We start from the raw sequence: 18,938 nt of genomic DNA, 5'->3' as shown, positions 1-18,938 counted from the left end.
TGTTCTGGTTTTTTCTGTTCAAGCTGAAGAAAAGAGACACTCGGTTCCTTTCAGAAAGCAGACGTCACATTTATTTCAGAAGTACAAAATATCACAAAGGCCGTCAGGAAGTAAATAAAACCTGAAAAACTATTTACAGAAAGAAAAAACCTCGACACGTCTGAACAGTTGGAGGACACGTTCAGATCACTTTCTTTATCTTTATACAAAACTCACATGTCATCTTTACTCAGAGAGTTACTGGGTTCTTTTTTATTAAATCAGTCGTACGGAGGGAAGAAATAAACTTTGTTTTAACCCCGAGCTGTCGTAAACACCCGGCCATGTCGGAACATCATCCATCACGTACTTGCCGATATGCTACTTGTGTTACTGGAGGACACCACTAGGTGGCAGACCAGAGAACTCAGTCCGTCATTACTGTTCCTGCTGCTGCTGACGTCATTACTGACCTCTGACCCCGTCACGTCCTCATACTGGACCAACAGATCAGCTTGATATACGATATCGTCACTCGTTACGATTTTAAACGGATTATATTTCCTTCGCTTGAACGGCACTTTGAGTTTTAAAGTAAAAGTTAGCTGCTGCAGTTATTCCTCCTGTTCAAACACCAACACTGACCTCACACGACACGAGCTGTCAGACTCGTATCAGCTTCAGATGAACCAGGAACAACGAGACTGAAGCCACCAGTGAAACCTTCTCACGTCACATGTGAGTCTTGTATTTAGATTAACTAGAAACATTTCTCATCCTTTAAACTGCGGCAGGAGATGTTTCTACACTTCTCTGGCGTCGCTGCGATCGAACAGATTTGCTGTTAATTAAAGTTTCCTTCATGTTGACCAGCCTGAAACTGTCACACGTGAGACATGAAAGATGAAAACAGCCTGAAGTTTCAGTCACTGAGGGATCAAGTTGTTCTGAAAAGTTACCAAACTCCTCTGAATAAACTGCAAACCACACAGAGGTTAAAGCAGAGCGGGCGACTGTTCAGTGTCTCATGATGAAGACGATGCTCTGAAGTTCACAATATCTGGTGTTCTCAGGCAGCCGTGGAGCCGAGAGTCGGTCTGTGTCAGCGTGAGGTAGAGGAGCAGATGGAACAGTCCGAGCGCTGAGGTACGAACATCACCAGCTGTTTGTGCATTCAGTCGTCTTTAGATCCATAAAAACGCTCTGAACTGATCTCAGTCTTCATCCCGTCGGCCAGCGTCGCTTTAACCTTTGAACTCTTTAGAAGATGAAAACAACTCCAACACAAAGTGAACTCACACCAGCGTCTCCTCTCAGTCTGTGCTGTCGTTTAAACCCGGTTGGATTATTTGTTTTCGTCACATTCGGACTCTCGTCAGCTGTAGATTTTAAAAAGATGTAGAAGACTTTGTAACATGCGTTTTAAGGCCTTTAGTGTCTTCAGGAAGTGGCGTGCCAGCCTCCGTCTCCCACCGTCCTCGGAGCGATGATGCTCTCCTTCGCCTGCAGGAGTCTTTCCAGACACGGCGAGCTGATCTTAAAGGGCAGCGGCCCGCGGACGAGACGAGGCGCGGCGGCTGAGGCTCGGCGGCGCGGCGGCCCCGCGTGGAGGTCGGTGCTGGAGGACACGGCGTTGTCCTGGGTCACTTCCTGGAGTCTGCAGCGAGCTGGCAGAGGGGAGGCGGAGGCGGCGCGCTGGCCGAGTGTCGATTCTGGAGTTTTCAGGGAGCAGATGGGCGACGTGTGGAGCCATTTGAGGTGGGTGGAGGAGTACGAGGCCGCGAGAGGAAGCTCCACGTCTGAGGAGGGCGGAGGAGGGGAGGCACTGCAGTGATGGTGCTGCTGCAGAGAGAGCGAGAAGACATCGACACGTTATTCAACCAAGAGCTTTAATATAAAGTCTGACAGCTTTAACTCCTTCACTGAGTTCAGACAAAATGTTTTCACTCCTCTCGTCCTTCAATTAGGAGATAAACTGCGTCACGGTCCAGAAACCAGAGAGAAGAACCCGTCAGCATCCTGTCAACACTTTAAACTATCAGACAACAGGATCAGGAGGGCTAAAAATAAAATCAGGCTCATAAATCATAATCAGGAGGAGTTCTCGGTTACAGGATGCAGTTTTGGCATCTCAACAAAATGTTTGAAATTAAAATTCTGTGTTCAAACATTTTGTCCAATCAGAGACTCGACAGGAAGTCCAGACCGACAACAGACGCACGTCGAGTCTGTGGTGACTTCACTCTGCGACTGAATGAATGAAGCTGCTGTCTGAGGAGGTTAAAGGAGCAGTCTGTAGTTTATGGAAATAAATCTTCATTAGCCGACTTTTTTCTGCCTGAACAAACTAAATAATCAAACTCATCTTGTTCTCATGACTGAATAAACTGAAGAAACAAACGATGACGATTTATAGTGTTTTTCTTTGTTTATATGTGGCGGACCCTGCCACCTTTCTAGCATTAAACACTGTTCTGGGACCTTTTTCTCCTCTGAGAGCAGCTTGTTTACTCACTGGTGGAGAAAAGTTTGTATTTTCACTACGTTAACTGACTTCCTGTCGGTACTAAATGAAGTACGTTGGGTTCTGATTCTGGTGAGACGACTCTGATGTCTGAGTGACGACGGAGCGAATCTGGAAACAGTTTTTCGACGTTTCAATGTGATGGAGACGCAGCGAGTCAGTGAATCTTTGCAGCGCTGGTGAATTAATTCTGTTAGTTTTGGGACGCAGCCGGATCTTAAAAACCCTAAAACTGATTCAGGACTCGCTCCAAGAACAGTTAATTTATTATTTGGTTCTGATCTGAGACCAACGGGCCCATTTTTTTTTTTTTTAAGCCAAGACCAAGAAACAGAGAAGAGCAGAAATGTGAGTCGTGCAGCAGCGATTTGTGATTTGTGACTCGTTCTTCGTCTTTAATTTGTTTTTGGTGGATTTATTCGTCGGGGAGTCGATCCGTTCTCCTCCCGCGAGCCGCTCTGGTTTTTCCCCTCATTATCTGACCTCGACTCTTCTTATGAAACGGAGCCGCCAGTGAAAATACATGAAGCCCTTCAGTGTCCTCGTCCAGGGTTCAGTTACATAAGAGACCATCAGAGACACATTACTCACAACCGAGTCTCCAGCAGCAGCAGATTAACTGAACTGTGCAGGAGATTCAGCTTTTATTGACTTCAGCTCTGCCCTCTTCTCATTACTGACTCATATACCTGCTACGTACTTAATCAATCAGCAATCAGACGACTTTAAAGCGCTCCTCTCGAGTTCACAGCTCAGAGAGACGTTCTAACTCTCCACATGTTGAGGAACTTCTCACACGTTTACCTTTTGTTTCTTCGCTGGAGATCCGTCGTCGCCGTCGCCGTCGCTCTGCATCAGACGTGTTCTGACGTGAGGAAACCAACTGTGAAGCATTTCTTCTATTTTCAGTAAGATACTCAGGAAGCGTCCGCTGGAAGAGAGAGAGAGAGAGAGACACGCAGACGTTAAAGAAGTACTCGGATACTTCAGAGTGAGAAGTACTCGTGAGAACACGTTCCTGCTGCTGATCCACAGCCGGCTGTCAAACACGTCCAGTAGTTTGATTTAAAACAAAAACATCAGGTTTTATAAACTCTTCATATGTTTTGTGTACAAAAACTCTTAATTTGTAAAGTAACTAAATCTGTCAGATAAATGTATTCTGTCAGATTACTGTTAATAATTAAAATAATAACATTAATTTAACGATGTTCTACTTTGTAATCTGCAAGCTAACGAGTAACTAAAGTTATCAAACTGTAGTCGAGTATAAAGATGCAGAAAATGGAAATTAAGTGCTGAAATATCTCAGATGAGTACTTGAGTAAATGTACTCAGTTACTTTTTAGCCGCACGCTGACAGCAGGAGGTGAAGCAGTTCAGGGACGTCTCGCCGGCGGCCATTACATAAGCCTCGGCAACGCTGCGTCTGATTGGTGGACAACATGTAACAGCACAAAGACTGAATAAATCAAAAGGCGTGTGTGTGTGTGTGTGTGTGTGTGTGTGTGTGTGTGTGTGTGTGTGTGTGTGTGTGTGTGTGTGTGTGTGTGTGTGTGTCTCTGTCTGTGTGTGTGTGTGTGTGTCTGTGTGTGTGTGTCTGTCTCTGTCTGTGATGCTATCTGAACACATAACCACATGCGAGCGTCACATGACGCGTACGGAGGAAGACAAGTGGAGCATGTTCAGGTCCACATGAGAAATGTGACCACGCTGCACACACACACTCACACACACACACACGCTCAAACACTCTCACACACACACACACACACACACACACACACACACGTGGCAGCGGCGGGGGAAGGCCCTCGTTCCATTCACAGGCTATAAATAGAGCAGTAAGCCCTGGAGCGTCGACGAGGCCCCGCCCACTGCTCACAGCCAAGAGGCGGAGTCAGACACACACACACACACACACACACACACACACACACACACACACACACACACACTATACTGTAATAACCACCAGCTTAATTCGAGACTGCAAATACTGATTATTTTTATCATCTGCAAATTATTTTCTCAGTTAATAACAACTTTTTTCACCGTTTCACACATGAAGAAATTCACGAGGGAAAAAAGATTTGCATGTTTGAAACTGAGTGAAGTTTTTTTTTTTTTTCCTTACTGGGAGAAAAAAATATTCAAAACATTTCCAAGAAGAAACTAAATAAATGTTTTTTTTTTTAATATATAGTTTTTATCCCAAATTTTTCTCCCAGGAAGAAAACACAAAAAAATCCACAAAATTCTTTCCCCTCGTGAAAATGTTCACATTTTGTTTTGTCCAGTGAAAATTTTTTGTCCTCCTGAGAACTCAACACAATAATTCCTGTTTGACACACGAAAGAAGTCAAATAAAAACTTTTTCTCCTGAAATAACAACAACGCAGTTTTAACTCAATTTGAAAAAGAAACGTCTCCAGAAAAAACATTAATAATTAAAAAACTCTTGTGATCGAATGTTTTTTTCTCCTGAGAAGAAAAACAACAGATTCCATTTCACACAAGGAAAAAAAATTAATCAGTTTCAAACATCAGAAAATATTTTGTCCTCGTGAAAAAACAAAATTCAGCGCATTAAACCTTTTTTTACAAAAATGTTCTCCTCGAAAGAAAACAACAAAATAATTCTAAATAATCAGAGGAATCAGTGCGTCAAACCAGAAAAGGTTTTTTTCCTTGAGAACTAAACAAAATAATTGTTTGACCATGAATAAAATTTTCAATAAAAAAATGAACTTGGTTTCATGATAAAGAAATTTCCCTAATTAAAACTTCTCCTGGGAAGAAAGACAACAAATTAAATTCCTTTTTCACTCATGAAAAGAATCAGAACGCCGCCCGCTCAGTTTCACACAGGAATGATAAAATACTTCCCGTCATGAAAACTTTTCTGAATGTTTTTTTTGTCCTGAGAAGAAAACGACAACTAAATAATTCCACTCAGTTTCACATATAAAAAGAAATATTCTCCACCACAGAAATGTTTTCTGTTGTTTCAAATGTAAAACAGACACGTGGACAGACGATCCTGCAGCAGCACGAGTCCTCCATCATAAACACGGGACAGAAAACACGAGATCACACTTCATTTGTCCCTCTGGGCTTCCGTAGAAGACTTCTCTATCTGTTTACTTCTTTTTCTTTGTTCTGCTGTAACTTCCCTCCATTCTAAGGTGAAGAACTGATGTGTTGTTGCTGTAACGAGTTAACACTCACAAACACTGAGGTATTAAACTCTTCCACTTCGCTGCTGTGAATAATCTCAGCTCACTGATTTTACGGCCGACAGCTGCAGATCTGCTGCCACGTTCTGCCGCCGGCGTCGACGCCAAACAATGGAGCCCGAAGAAACGTCCAAGTTGTTCTGGTGGTGGACGACTGGAATGTTTCCCCACACACACACACACACACACACACGCACACACACTGCAGGACGTTTGCGTGTTAATCTGACATCTCTGGACAGATCTGAGGCGCTCCGTGTGGTCCAGTGTTTGAACACACGTCAGTTTTACTGTAAACCAGAAGAAAATGTTCGGTCGGTTTGTTTTCATCGAAGGAAGCGGGTCAGATCTGAGGGAACGGCTGACCTGCTGTAACGCTGTTTTATAAGAGATTAGAAACCTCAGTGTGCTTCAACACCACCATCGCCTGAAACCACATTTACAACCACGTAAACGCTGAGAGCAACTTCTGATGATCGGTCTGACTTTCTGAGAGCATCGATCCAACGTTCAACCTCAGTGACTGAGCTGAAGTGATTTATTATTTCTTTTACTTTTTGCGTCTACTGCTGAGAATAACTTCGAGGAGATTATCAATTGTGTCAAGACTGAATACAGAAAATACAGAAAAATGTAAAATGTCAATCTGACATCCAACTGGAACAAATCCCACCTCCTCCCTGCAGAACCTGAACAGGACAACACCGGCTCTCATTGGCCGGCTGTGAGAAGCTCCACAAGTTCTCTTAAATCTTTTCAGAGTAATAAAACATAAATGAACAATCAGAACACAAACAAACAAAAACGCTGTCATCGTTGTCGTCGCTCGAGTATCTGACCGCCTCACATGGATATCGTGAAGCTAGCATGTTAGCATTGGGACATTCTGGCTGCACTTTATCAGCCATTCTTATGCAACTAGCTTGCTGTTAGCTTTAGCATGATGCTAATCCTCTTTCTTACTGTATTATTAATTCATGAATATCCAGATTAGCGACTTCATGGTAAAGAAGCCAACGGGCAGCTGAGATTTTTTATCTGTTGATCTGTTTTTTTAAAAGTCTAAAAAAACGTAATTTAAAAAAATCAAAGTTTTTTTCCAACCGAAACGTTTTTGTTTCACATGTGAAACCGAGTGGAAAAAAAAGTTTTTCCATGAGAAAATTTTTTGTCCCAAAGAAAAAAAAGAATCCACAATTTTTTTTTTTCTTGTGGAATTATTTTTTTTATAATATTGTAATATGTGGAAAGAAAAAAATGTGTGAAAAGAGTTTTTAAAAGAAAATATTCCTGATTTCCTTTTTTTCTTTTTCCTGTTTGAAACTCTACACAGGAAAAAAAAGTCCTCATGAAAAACTTCCTCCACTTTTTTTTCATTTTATTTGGAACTGGATGGTAAATAAACTTCTCTGATTTCTTTAGTGCTTCTCCAGTTTACAGATCGTTCAAACCGCTTTACAACTCTTCACACACTGAGGACAGAAGCTGACGTGCAAAGTGAACCTGCTCATCAGGAGACAGTCTGTAGTTGGATCTTGCTCAAGGACACTTTAACATGCAACTGGGGGAGCCGGGATTCGAACAAACAACCTCCTGAGTACTAGACGACACGCTCATCCTCCTGAGCTACAGCCTCCCCGTCAACAGGTCGCCAGAGAAAATGCCACTTGCCCCTAAACATTAACATTATTATGTTATTATTATTTTGAAAGTGCAGTCAGGTGTCGAGACCTCTCTGAAACCTGTCGAGACCAAAAAACGTTTCTACAATAATTTACCACTCTGAGTTTTAACGAGCGACCGACCGCCAGCAGAGAATTGAAGCTTTAACTCCTGAACTTTTCCGTCTTCTGGAGGCAGACTGGATGTAAAAGTCCTTCGACCTTCACAATAATTCTTTCTGCCATTCGTCTTAATCTGCTTTAAACTGCGTCTGCGGCGTCCTGATAGAGTCAGGTGAGCCGTAAATCACAGACGAGTGTATTAAATGACCTTCAAATGTTTTCCTGCGATTGTGGAACGCACTTCACGGAGCACATTGTGCTTCTCGCACCGACGAGCTCCACCCGTCTGCATCAAAGGCTGAGAGCAGCTCTTAAAGAGGGCTGACGGAGGCCAGCTGGAACCGGCTCAGTGAAATGTGTGTGTTCAGCTCGTTTGAAGTGTCGGAGTCGTTCTTCACGTGTGTGACGCGACCGCGGGTCGTTCAGAGTGCAGCAGACCGAACGACGCGGCGCTGAACCTGAAATCTGTTCTGATCACACGGAATAAAAACAGAACCGGCTCTTTGTTACGTTAACGGCTCGTTAGACTCATTTGGATCTCCTCAGTCTGAGATTCATGTTTCACTTTCTCTCTCATGAGCTTCATTAATGGACCGAACAGACGTCACTGCTGTAATAATCCTCCATCTCACTGTACTTTATATCATCAGCCTCACAGTGATGTTTACACACTCCATCAACCTTCGTTTAGACATTAAAATATCTAACTTAAATAGAAGGAGTCTGCCTGTCTGTCTGCCTGCCTGCCTGCCTGCCTGCCTGCCTGCCTGCCTGTCTGTCTGTCTGCCTGCCTGCCTGTCTGCCTGCCTGTCTGTCTGTCTGTCTGCCTGCCTGCCTGCCTGCCTGTCTGCCTGCCTGTCTGCCTGTCTGTCTGTCTGCCTGCCTGCCTGCCTGCCTGTCTGTCTGTCTGCCTGCCTGCCTGTCTGCCTGCCTGCCTGCCTGCCTGTCTGTCTGCTGCCTGCCTGCCTGCCTGCCTGCCTGCCTGCCTGCCTGCCTGCCTGCCTGCCTGCTGCCTGTCTGTCTGTCTGCCTGCCTGCCTGTCTGCCTGCCTGTCTGTCTGTCTGTCTGTCTGTCTGCCTGCCTGTCTGCCTGCCTGTCTGCCTGCCTGCCTGTCTGCCTGCCTGTCTGTCTGTCTGTCTGCCTGCCTGCCTGCCTGCCTGTCTGCCTGCCTGCCTGCCTGTCTGTTCTGCTGACGAGACGTTCAGTGTCGAGTTCTTTACGGGACGTTTTTATTAGCTGTCCGTTATGAAAGCCAGAAGTACACAATGTGTATCGAGAGGAGACGAGTTCAGCCAGAAATGTAAAACCCAGTCCTCCTCCTCCTCCTCCTCCTCCTCCTCCTCTTCTCCTCACGACCGTGTTGATGCTGCAGCTCTGTTCTACTGTGAAGCTCCAGAACTGTTCTGTGGACCGCGGAGCTTCACCCGGCGCTCCATCAACGTGGACGGAGGAGACGATGACTTACAGTTTTCCTTTAACGTTTACAGCTCGCTCTCTGAAGCTCAGAACTCTTTCAGGTCGACTTGAGATGTTGTAGCAACGACTTGTGCTGCAGCATCACTGATAACTGAGATATCCTGGTTCTGATCGGCTACAGGTCCGGACCTGAGGAGCAGAGCGACTTGGTAACTTCCTGCTTCCTCAGAATATTTAGTTTGTCTCTTGTTCTGCTGATGTGACGGGCTGATGACGAGGAACAGCACCAGTACTGATGAATGTCACCACACAGTGAGTCAGTCGGGTCAGCCGAGCGGTCGACCAGAACCACGCTGCCCTTTAACCGCCACTAAAGCTTCTGATTGCTGTTTATCTGACATGTGGCCTCCATTTCTCCGACCCGGCCGCCTCAGACAGAGAAGGCAGAACTGCAGATGTTTTGTGACCGTGCAGATGTTGAGGTGTTTCTCAGGTACTCACCCCAGGTTCGGGTTCTGGAGGACCCCCATTATTCTCTGGATGCGGTCCATTGCGACGCTCTCCTGGAAACTGCTGAGACCTGCAGGAGAACAAGAAGAGAAACCGGCTGTGAGCGCGAGGAGACGGGACGTCACCACGACCTCCACCGTGTCCTCGAGCTCGTCACGGCTATATTCTGACGCCTCGACGACACTGAAGCACAAACACACTGCAGCACTTTAAACAGAACCTCAACAGAATCACAGTTCACACGTCTGCGTCCACACGTGTGCAGGAAGAAGAAGAAGAAGAAGGAGAAGAAGGAGAAGGAGAAGAAGGAGAAGAAGAAGAAGCAGAAGAAGCAGAAGAAGCAGAAGAAGAAGAAGGAGAAGAAGAAGAAGAAGAAGGAGAAGAAGAAGAAGAAGCAGAAGAAGCAGAAGAAGAAGAAGGAGAAGAAGAAGAAGAAGAAGCAGAAGAAGAAGAAGAAGGAGAAGAAGAAGAAGAAGTGCAGCCCGCCGTTGTTTGCCGTTTGTCGCGTCTTTGATCCGTCTTTCATCTCGGCTGCAGTTTGAGTTCAGACGGACGTTAAATGACTCGTGACGTCTTTGATCCGTCTCACATTCACTCGGCTTCTTTCATCAGTTTTAATTATTTCCAAATGAACATAAATCAAATTTAGACAGGAATATTTTTGAATCACTAAAAGAATCTCAAACAGTTTTCTGATGAATGCTGGATTGTAACTGAGATATTTTATGATTAGAAAACATCTTCAGTCATCAGGAACACGAGCCGATTCTCCGCTCAGAGTTCTGGAGGAGCGAGGAGAGACGACAACGTGGAGAAATGTTCAAACCAGCGAGGTGTCGCTTTACTTTGATAGGTCGACACATCAGAGCTGAAACAAAACGTCACGGAGGAAAAAATAACGAGCGATAAAGACGCTCAGACGCTGAGACGGATTATAATTCACCTGAATCAGATATTCTGTCACTGACGTCTGTAAACTGTGATTCTGTGGTTCTGTTCTGATCATGGACCGATCCGTCCTCGGAGGCTCCTCCATCTTTGTTTTGCCCACTGAGGCGACGTGACTGTATGAATGAAACTCACGTGATCTGATTTGATTTTGTTGTCTGATTTTAAACTCTTTCACTTTTTGTATTGTGACAATTTTTTGTTATTCATTTAATTTTAGTTTCATTAATTGTTATGTTTCCATGTGTGAACCTGACTGAAAATGTTTTTCATTAGAATTAATCTTGTGTGTAATTTTCAAGAATTTCACTTTTGGAGGTTTTTTCAACTTTAAATTGTTTTCAGGGGAAATTTTTATGTGTGAAACCGAGTAGAAGAAAACAATCGGGAGAATTTTCAGGGGATTTTTTTTCTTTCATGTGTGACTGAATTTTATTCCCCTGTTTGTGAAATCGAGTATAAACACATTTTCAGGAGAATTTTGTTTTCTCGAGTGTCAAACTGAGTGAAAAAAAACTCTTTTTTTTTTTCCAGGAAAATAATTTAGAATGACAACAAAAATGTAAATATTTTTTCTTTCTTCATGTGAGAGGGAAAAAGATTTGGGGAGAATTTATAAGTTTTTTTTGTGTCTGTGTGAAACCGATCAAAGAAACATTCAGAAGATTTTATTTCATGTGTGAAACGGACTGAATTGAACATTTCTCCTGAAAAACCTCTCAGAAATTTTACTTGGAATTTTTTTTTTTAATAATTTCATGTAAAATTTCTGAAAATTTGTCGAATCTTTTCGAGAGTGAAAAAGCTTTTGTCGGGAGAAAACATTTCAAGTGTGAAATTTCAAGATTTGTTTTTGCTTCATGTGAGTGAAAAACAATAAAATAAATTCTCCTTATTCTTTTTTTTCATGTAATTTTTTAATTTTTTTATTTTCCACAGTGAAAAAACGTTTCAGGATCCTTTTCATGATGTTATGATGTTACGGTCAGTTTAGAGTTCAGCACTTTCTGATGTTTTATGTTGAAAATGCCAAAATAACAGCAGAAGCTCCGGCTCAACTGGTGAGATGCATTGTGGGAAACCTGTCTTTACTCATTAAACACATGATCTGAGGAACGTTTGTGTTTCTGCGTCTTTTCATTCAAACACTCATCGTTCCAGTCAAGTTCCTCATGATGAGGGTTCAGGAACGGAAACTTTCAGTTCCACAAATAAAAAATAAAACACTTTTCTCCCTTAATTTTCTGTTTGACCTCCAACGTTGTTTTAAATTTAGACTCCTTCACCTGAAATGTTTTATGGACTGAGAAACTTCACCTGACTCTCCATCAGCATCGACTTTTACAACAATTAAAATAACAATTAAATTAAATTAGGTTTACAATGTTTTGGTGAACTGTAACTTTAACTGTTCACATTAATCTCAGAGTCCAGCTGAGGTTGTGGGTGTGATGTGGAACATGAAGTTCTGGATCAAATCCCTCCAACGCTCCCGGCTGCAGTCGGACTGACCGACAAACGTTCTCTGATGGTTTGATGGAGGAGAACATCCGGTGAGATCTCTCTAATCAGCCGCTCTGCGTCAACCGTCCTCACACGGCGTTTATCTTTAGAACAGAACGTGAGCGTTAACGAGCTGCTGCCGGAGGATTAGACACTTACGTTCAGAGTACCTGCCCGATCTCAGGCCCCGCAGGATGGACGACAGCGGCTGGATGAAGCACTGCAGCTCCGCACACTGTGACAGGGAAGATAAACCAGTTAGCATCCGCGCTAACGCTGCTGCAGCAGGCAGAGTGCAGCCGTCCACCACAGAGCTGCTTATTGCTTTCCTTAAACTGAGGACAAGATTACAAACGTTACATCATCAGCCAGACCTCAGACCTGACTTAATGTGTGTGTGTGTGTGTGTGTGTGTGTGTGTGTGTGTGTGTGTGTGTGTGTGTGTGTGTGTGTGCGTGCAGCCTGCAGCCACATGATTTGCAGCTTATCTGAATTTCTTCAGTTTCTCATTCTGTCGAGGACTTATCGATTCACGGCTCACTGACTGATCGTCCATTAAGCTCCCATTAGTCGCCTGAAGGTGAACGTCCGCGGGGCTTCGATGAGGCGGCCATTAACTGCAGCTGATGTAGAAACTTCACACGTGGCTCGCCTCCGTCGCCCCGAGCGTCACTCTCAGACGGACACACGAGAGCCTGCAGCAGCCGACTGCCAAGAAAAGCGGCACCGTCAGATCCTCTTACAGCGTTTGATATCAGCGGGCTGATGTCTCGCCGCCGCCCTGCAGCTACCGTGTCATCTAGAGTTGTAGCTCACTTTCCCTCCACCGTCTCCATCGCTGTTATTGATTTCTAAGAATACATGTTTTACAACGGCGAGGCAGGAAGGAGCTGCAGGTGAAGACTGAGAGGAGCTGGTTTCATTCTGCTCCTTCGTCTCTGGAGTCTTTAGAGACGACATGTTTCCTGTTTCTGTCGTCTGAACATGTTACAGGTTTTACAACAAACAAATACAAAGGTTTGTATTTGAGGTTACGAGCTACAATAAACCGAAATATCACAGTGTTTGAACACACTGACTGTTTTATTGATGTGACGTTTGTCTTTTCTGGTTTTATTCTCAACGAACTCTCGTGTTCCGGCCTGGACAATAAAGTTATTATACTGTTTTTAAAGACGGTTAAAAATGGGGATTGACACTTTAAAGGGATATTCCGGTGTAAGTTTAATCCATGGATGGTCTAAATCACCGTGAAACTGTGTTAGACTCCCTCTCGAGAGATCAAGTTAGCAGACCGCTAATTTACGGAGTTTTATCAACCTCAGAAACGACCGCACGACAACAATACACTGCAGTAAATGGATCCAAATATAAACCGCCACCAAAAAGCCACAAATAATGCTCAGAACAGCACCAAACTTCAGCAACAGTACAACAGTACAGCACATAGTCCGGGGCATCTAACCTGCGCTAGCTTAGCTGGATTTCTATTGTGAAGCTGAAAACAGACTTCAACTCTCCTCCATCAGCTTCCGGGTCGGGGAAGTCCCGACGCGACGATTACCGAGTGCGGTTAGAAATGCTCAATTCCGTTCTTTTCCCTGTCCGCTCTCGATAATAACTGTTATAAACTGGCAGGTAAGACACATATGAACTTTGATTGCTTTTCCATGGAGTCATAATCAGACATTTTCATCCATGAGCCGCGGAACTCTACTGCACTCGGTAATCGACTCGTCGGGACTTCCCGTCAACAGGAAGCTGCTGCAGAAGAGTGGTAAATAAGTCAGACACATCATGTTACTGCTGCTGCTCTGATCTCTGTTGAGAGCTGCACGTGCTCAGTACAGACGAGGAACGTTTTTATCATCTTTAACTTCAGTCTTTCCTTCAGACTCAGCGCTGATTTAACGATGCTCGACAGAGACGGATGGAAAGTTAAACCAGCAGCTTTAACTTCGACAGACATCGCGTCTGGTGTTGTGTTTCCGTCCCTGAGGATCGGGTCTGGAGCCGACAAACACCCGGACCACAGCAGAGTCTCTGGACTCCATACAGTCGACTGTACGCGTTCCAAAGGAGGACAACAGCCAGCAGCAGAGGGTTTTTAGTTCAGTGTTGAAGTTAAATATAAAGCCTATAATTAAACTCCAGAGCTGTTTGAACAGTAAATAAAAGATTCTTACTGTGAATCCACAAATCGATTTATATAAAAGGTCCTGCACCGTGTAATTTACAGCCTTCCTGTCGGTGATAAAAAGGTTTTTAAATCCATAAATAAAGAAGAAACACGTAAAGTGAGAACTGACGTGTTTCTGTTCGCTCTCTCTCAGTGAAGACGCGTCGTGACGTCACAGTGTGATAAATGTTGTTCAGGCGGTTTATTGTTCAGAGAAGAAACAACTAGAGATTTATAATCAGCAATTAACAGGTTTCTGTCTAAAGCTCGTTAAGTTCAGCAGCAGTGAGCTCCTGATCAGACCCGACACAACGAGCAGAGAGTTTTATCATAGATTCAACTTTTTGTTTGTGATTCTGATTCTCTCTGCTAACGGACCGACTCTCATAGTCAGCTGATCGATGCCCGGGACCGTCCACATACTTCTGGCCATGTAATGGAGCTGAAACCTGTCAGATATGTGGAGGCGTTGGTGTCGACCCGTCGTGACTCTGCAGGAGGAAACACCCTCTCACCTTCTGACTGAACAGCTCGTCCTCAGTGCCGGCTGGAGGTTTTCCACAGAGTCCGTCTGGACCGGCGCCGTGAGCTCTCTTCCTGCTTGATTGATGCTCCGACGCCACAGGAAGCGTCTGCGGAGTATAAACGGAGGTAAATCCTTGAACTGGACTGACGGCCGGGTTCTGCAGGGAGGCTGGAGAGTCGCAGCCGGCTCCATCTTTACAGCCGCAGCAGCAGCCGCTCCTCCTCCTCCTCCACCACCACCTCCTCCTCCGGTGAGTGGCTGCACAGTGGAGGCTGCTGGGAGGAGGAGAGCGCCTTAATGGTGACGACGATGACGGTGAAGGTGGTGCCGGCGGCTCCTCCGCCCGCTCTGGGCTGAACGTCTTTGGGCCGTCGTAGTCGTCCTCATCGCTGGCGAGCCAGTCGATGGAGTAATCCGAGTCCGAGGTCGACATGGTGGAGTCAGACTGAGCCGGCAGGAAGCATCCCGGACCTGACACACAAACACAGCAACGGGTCAGAGGTTCTGCTCCATTCAACACCACTGACTGTCAGAACAGAACCGTCTGCAAACAGAACTGTATTTAACACTTTACAAAGATACCAAACATGCCACGAACGAGACGGAGTGGAGTCAAAAGATTGTAACGACGTCAGAGCGACAAAGATTTATTATTTCTCTTTTCATGGTCTCATAATCTGTCGACTGTTTTCATTTATCGGATCGACGTTCGGTCGATAAAACGTCAGAAGACCGCGAAAAATATCGATCAGTGTTTCAGTTTACTGTCACCGAGGAGAGAAGCCAGAACAGAGCCAAAGAATTCAAACTACTCGTACGATTAATCAACTATCAGAACGATCGACATTAAATCGATCTGAAATTATGAGATGAGAACACAAACTCTTCCTGCAGCTCCATTTTTTTACACAAAATAGTGAAAAACGTCTTTCAAACGTTCCCAAATGACAAACTGATGCTCGATACACATTCTGATATCGACACACGAGCCGATACACACATTTTATTTTGCATTGATCCTTTAAACGTAGATATTAAACACACTGAGGTAACAGAGAACAGATATTCTAGCTTAACTGAACACCAACTGGCCAAAATGGTTAAATGTCATTATAATCGACACCGGGCTTTATTCTGTTACATCACGTCCTCTGAAACAAACTCACATCATCACACATTAAACTACAAATACTTCAAACAACACAAACAAATCAATATATTCATATAAAACCAGCAAATATTCACGTTTGAGCAGCTTCATCAACTCTTCAGCTCCACTTTAGATCTTTAAACGTCTCTGAGCGGTGGAGCTGATAAACTGAGCTCGGTTCTGATCCAACCAGCTGCTCTCACCATGTTAATAAGACCCAGTATAACCAGTACACGAGCTGACAGAACAGAACAGAACCGAACCGCAGCGCTGTGGACCGACTGAGCCCAGCAGATTAAATAACCTCCTCTGCTTCTTCTTCTTCCAACTGGGCGGCAGGTCGTCCCGACATTATGTAACACACACACACACACACACACACACACATCGAGCTGCACACACACACACACACACACACACACACACACATCGAGCTGCACACACACACACACACACACACCTGTCTGCATTAAACATGCACGAACACAGACAGCAGATGAAATGGACCCGACCTGAGTGTTCAGCGATGCAGAACCTCGTCTCAACCCGCAAACATCACCTCCAGAACCCGGCGTCTCATTTTTGCGCAGCAGCCCCTCAACAACTCCTCATCTGCAACACCTACAACACCTCACCTCCACCTACAACACCTCCTCACCTCCTCCTACAACACCTCCTCACCTCCACCTACAACACCTCCTCACCTCCACCTACAACACCTCCTCACCTCCTCCTACAACACCACCTCACCTCCTCCTACAACACCTCACCTCCACCTCACCTCCACCTCGTGCTGTGACCGGTATGAAGCTCTGAGTCCAGGTGAGCTGAGAGTCTGAAGGCAGCAGCAGCAGCAGCAGCAGCAGCTTACCAGAACTGAACCGTGTGTTTCTCCGTCCGGTCGGTGAGTTGGGGACGCGCAGCCGCCGTGTGTGTCCGTGTGTGTGTGTCCGTGTGTGAGAGCGTGTGTGTGTGTGAGTGTGTGTGTGTGTGATGATGGAGTGAGACCATGAAAGCAGCAGACGCAGGACGGCAGGAAGGCGGGCGGAAGGCAGAGTCCCATCCAGCCCGTGCAGCCTCTCCCTGGGCAACGTGTCGGCGAGGGGCGGGGCTCCGGTCCAAACCTCCCCGCTCCGCTCTGCTCCGCTCCGCCGGTCCGGAGCCGCTCACCCGCCCAGAACAGAACTCACACAGACGGGCAGGAAGCAGCCTCACGGTCCGCAGTCACCAGAACCACCGCGGAAAAACAAATAAAAACAGGCGACAGGGACACACGTGAGCGGGCCGTGACGTCATACTGTAGCACGTCACCGCCTTCAATTAAGCTCTCCCATTGGACCAGAGTCAGACTGCAGCACGTGACGAGCGGCGGGGGCTAATTAATGCTGCGTTAACGGACTGCAGGAAATGTCACGATCAACAAAACAATATGTGTGTATGTGTACATACATACTGTTTTTTTATTCTTGATAATAATTAATAATAATAATAATAATAATAATGATATATACACACACACATATATATTGTTTTGTTGATCCCAACATTTCCTGGGTGAGTTCAGTATTATTATTATTATTATTATTATTATTATTATTATTATTATTATTACTACTAATAATAATATTATTAATAATTATTAATTATTATTAATTATTAATACAAATGAATAATTATCAATAATAATATATATATTATTGTAATTATCAGTATATTATTTTTATTACACATACATATTATTATTAAATTGTTATTGTTATTGTTATTACTATTGTATAATATATTATGTTATATAATATATTATTATTATTATTATTAATAATAATAATGATAATAATAATGCAATAACAATTTAATAATAATATGTATGTGTAATAATACTAATAATTATAATAATAATGTAACAATATTAATAATAATATAATAATAACAATTTTAATATATATAATTATTATAATTAGTAGTAGTAGTTTTAATATATATTTTATATAGTATATATTTATATATATATATTTTTTAGTCTGATTACTGATAAAATAAATCAGTTTAGAAATGGTATATTTGGCTCTAATGTATCCTGTAATCCACAAAGTAACTAAATGTCTCTATAAGAACAATATTTACCTTAATAAATGTTGTGTAGTAGAAGTATCACGCAGGAAGTACTCAAGTAAACTATGGAAGCTTCTTATTCACATTCCATAACTTACTCCAACATTTACTCAGTTACTTACGTACGTAAGAGTATTTTTCCATTTTGTGTAACTTTATACTTTTTACTCCACTACATTGATCCGTCTGAATAATTACAGTAATATATCACAGAAAAGATCCAAATACTTTTAATAGTGGTATGTAGTTAATGTGTGATCGTGGGATCTTTTTCTACAGCGTGGTGTCGATACTTTTACTCGAGTACATTAAGGGTCTGAGTACTTCCTCCACCGCCGGAGGCGAGGCGACGACGGTCGTCAAATCCGGGATTGATCCAGTTTTGGCGCCTCGAGTGTTCAATCAAGGGATCTGCATTCTTTTTGGTACTTCATCGTCGGCTTTATTTTTCTTTTAAAACAGATTAAAAACAAACGAAGTGTTAATCAGTTAACTTCAGAGCTGGTCACTCAGAGCTAGGCTAGCTGCTTCTATCTGCTTCCAGTCTTTATGCTAAGCTAATCATCTTCATGCTGCACAGACAGTTTATGATCTTCTCATATCGTTTTTGACACCAGAGAAGAAAGTGTGAGACTGTCTCTCCATTTATTTTAAGCGAATAAGAGAGAATAACTACATTACGTCAGTGCTGATGCCAGATGAATTAATATAATTAATGATGAGGCAGCAGGAATATCTTTCAAACACTGTAAAGATCTTTGACACCAGAGGAACAAAGTGTTTAGTTGTGTATTTGATCAAAGATCAGCAGGAACGGGAGTGTTTTGTTTAGTTTAGTTTTGTTTTGTTTTGTTTCATTTTCTTCCGCCTTTCCGTGAGGGTCGCAGGGATGTTACCGCTTTTATTCCCCTTTTTTCAAGGGGTCGCGGGGGTTACTGGGGCCAATTTCAAACGGGAGTGTTTTAACTAAATCTCGAGAAGATGTTTCCTGCAGGATGTTCAGGCGGCTTCGCTCTGACACTTGGTCGACGGCGACTCCATGTTGAAGGTGTTTTTGTGCCCCACCAC

General features: G+C 43.8%; 1 protein-coding gene across 7 annotated transcripts; it reads right to left on the bottom strand.

The window, feature by feature from the left end:
* Positions 1-44: 44 nt before the first annotated feature.
* On the bottom strand, positions 45-17,045 carry LOC115580560 (uncharacterized). 7 transcript variants are annotated; one of them, XM_030415065.1, is made up of 7 exons: positions 16,535-16,626; positions 16,271-16,408; positions 14,598-15,079; positions 12,063-12,138; positions 9,444-9,522; positions 3,308-3,434; positions 45-1,821 (listed from the first exon to the last, which is right to left on the bottom strand). In XM_030415065.1, exons 3-7 carry the CDS (start codon positions 15,039-15,041, stop codon positions 1,420-1,422), a joined length of 1,128 nt encoding a protein of 375 aa, XP_030270925.1. In that variant the 5' UTR covers positions 15,042-15,079; positions 16,271-16,408; positions 16,535-16,626; the 3' UTR covers positions 45-1,419. The 7 variants fall into 7 exon arrangements, with proteins under 7 accessions (XP_030270925.1, XP_030270920.1, XP_030270919.1 ...); XM_030415060.1 differs by lacking the exons at positions 16,271-16,408; positions 16,535-16,626 and adding an exon at positions 16,767-17,045 and having other exon boundaries at positions 45-1,818; XM_030415059.1 differs by lacking the exons at positions 16,271-16,408; positions 16,535-16,626 and adding an exon at positions 16,767-17,043.
* Positions 17,046-18,938: the final 1,893 nt, after the last annotated feature.

The sequence above is a fragment of the Sparus aurata genome, chromosome 4, assembly GCF_900880675.1.
Source record: "Sparus aurata chromosome 4, fSpaAur1.1, whole genome shotgun sequence".
Taxonomy (NCBI): domain Eukaryota; kingdom Metazoa; phylum Chordata; class Actinopteri; order Spariformes; family Sparidae; genus Sparus; species Sparus aurata.
This window is presented reverse-complemented; position numbering and strand designations above follow the sequence as displayed.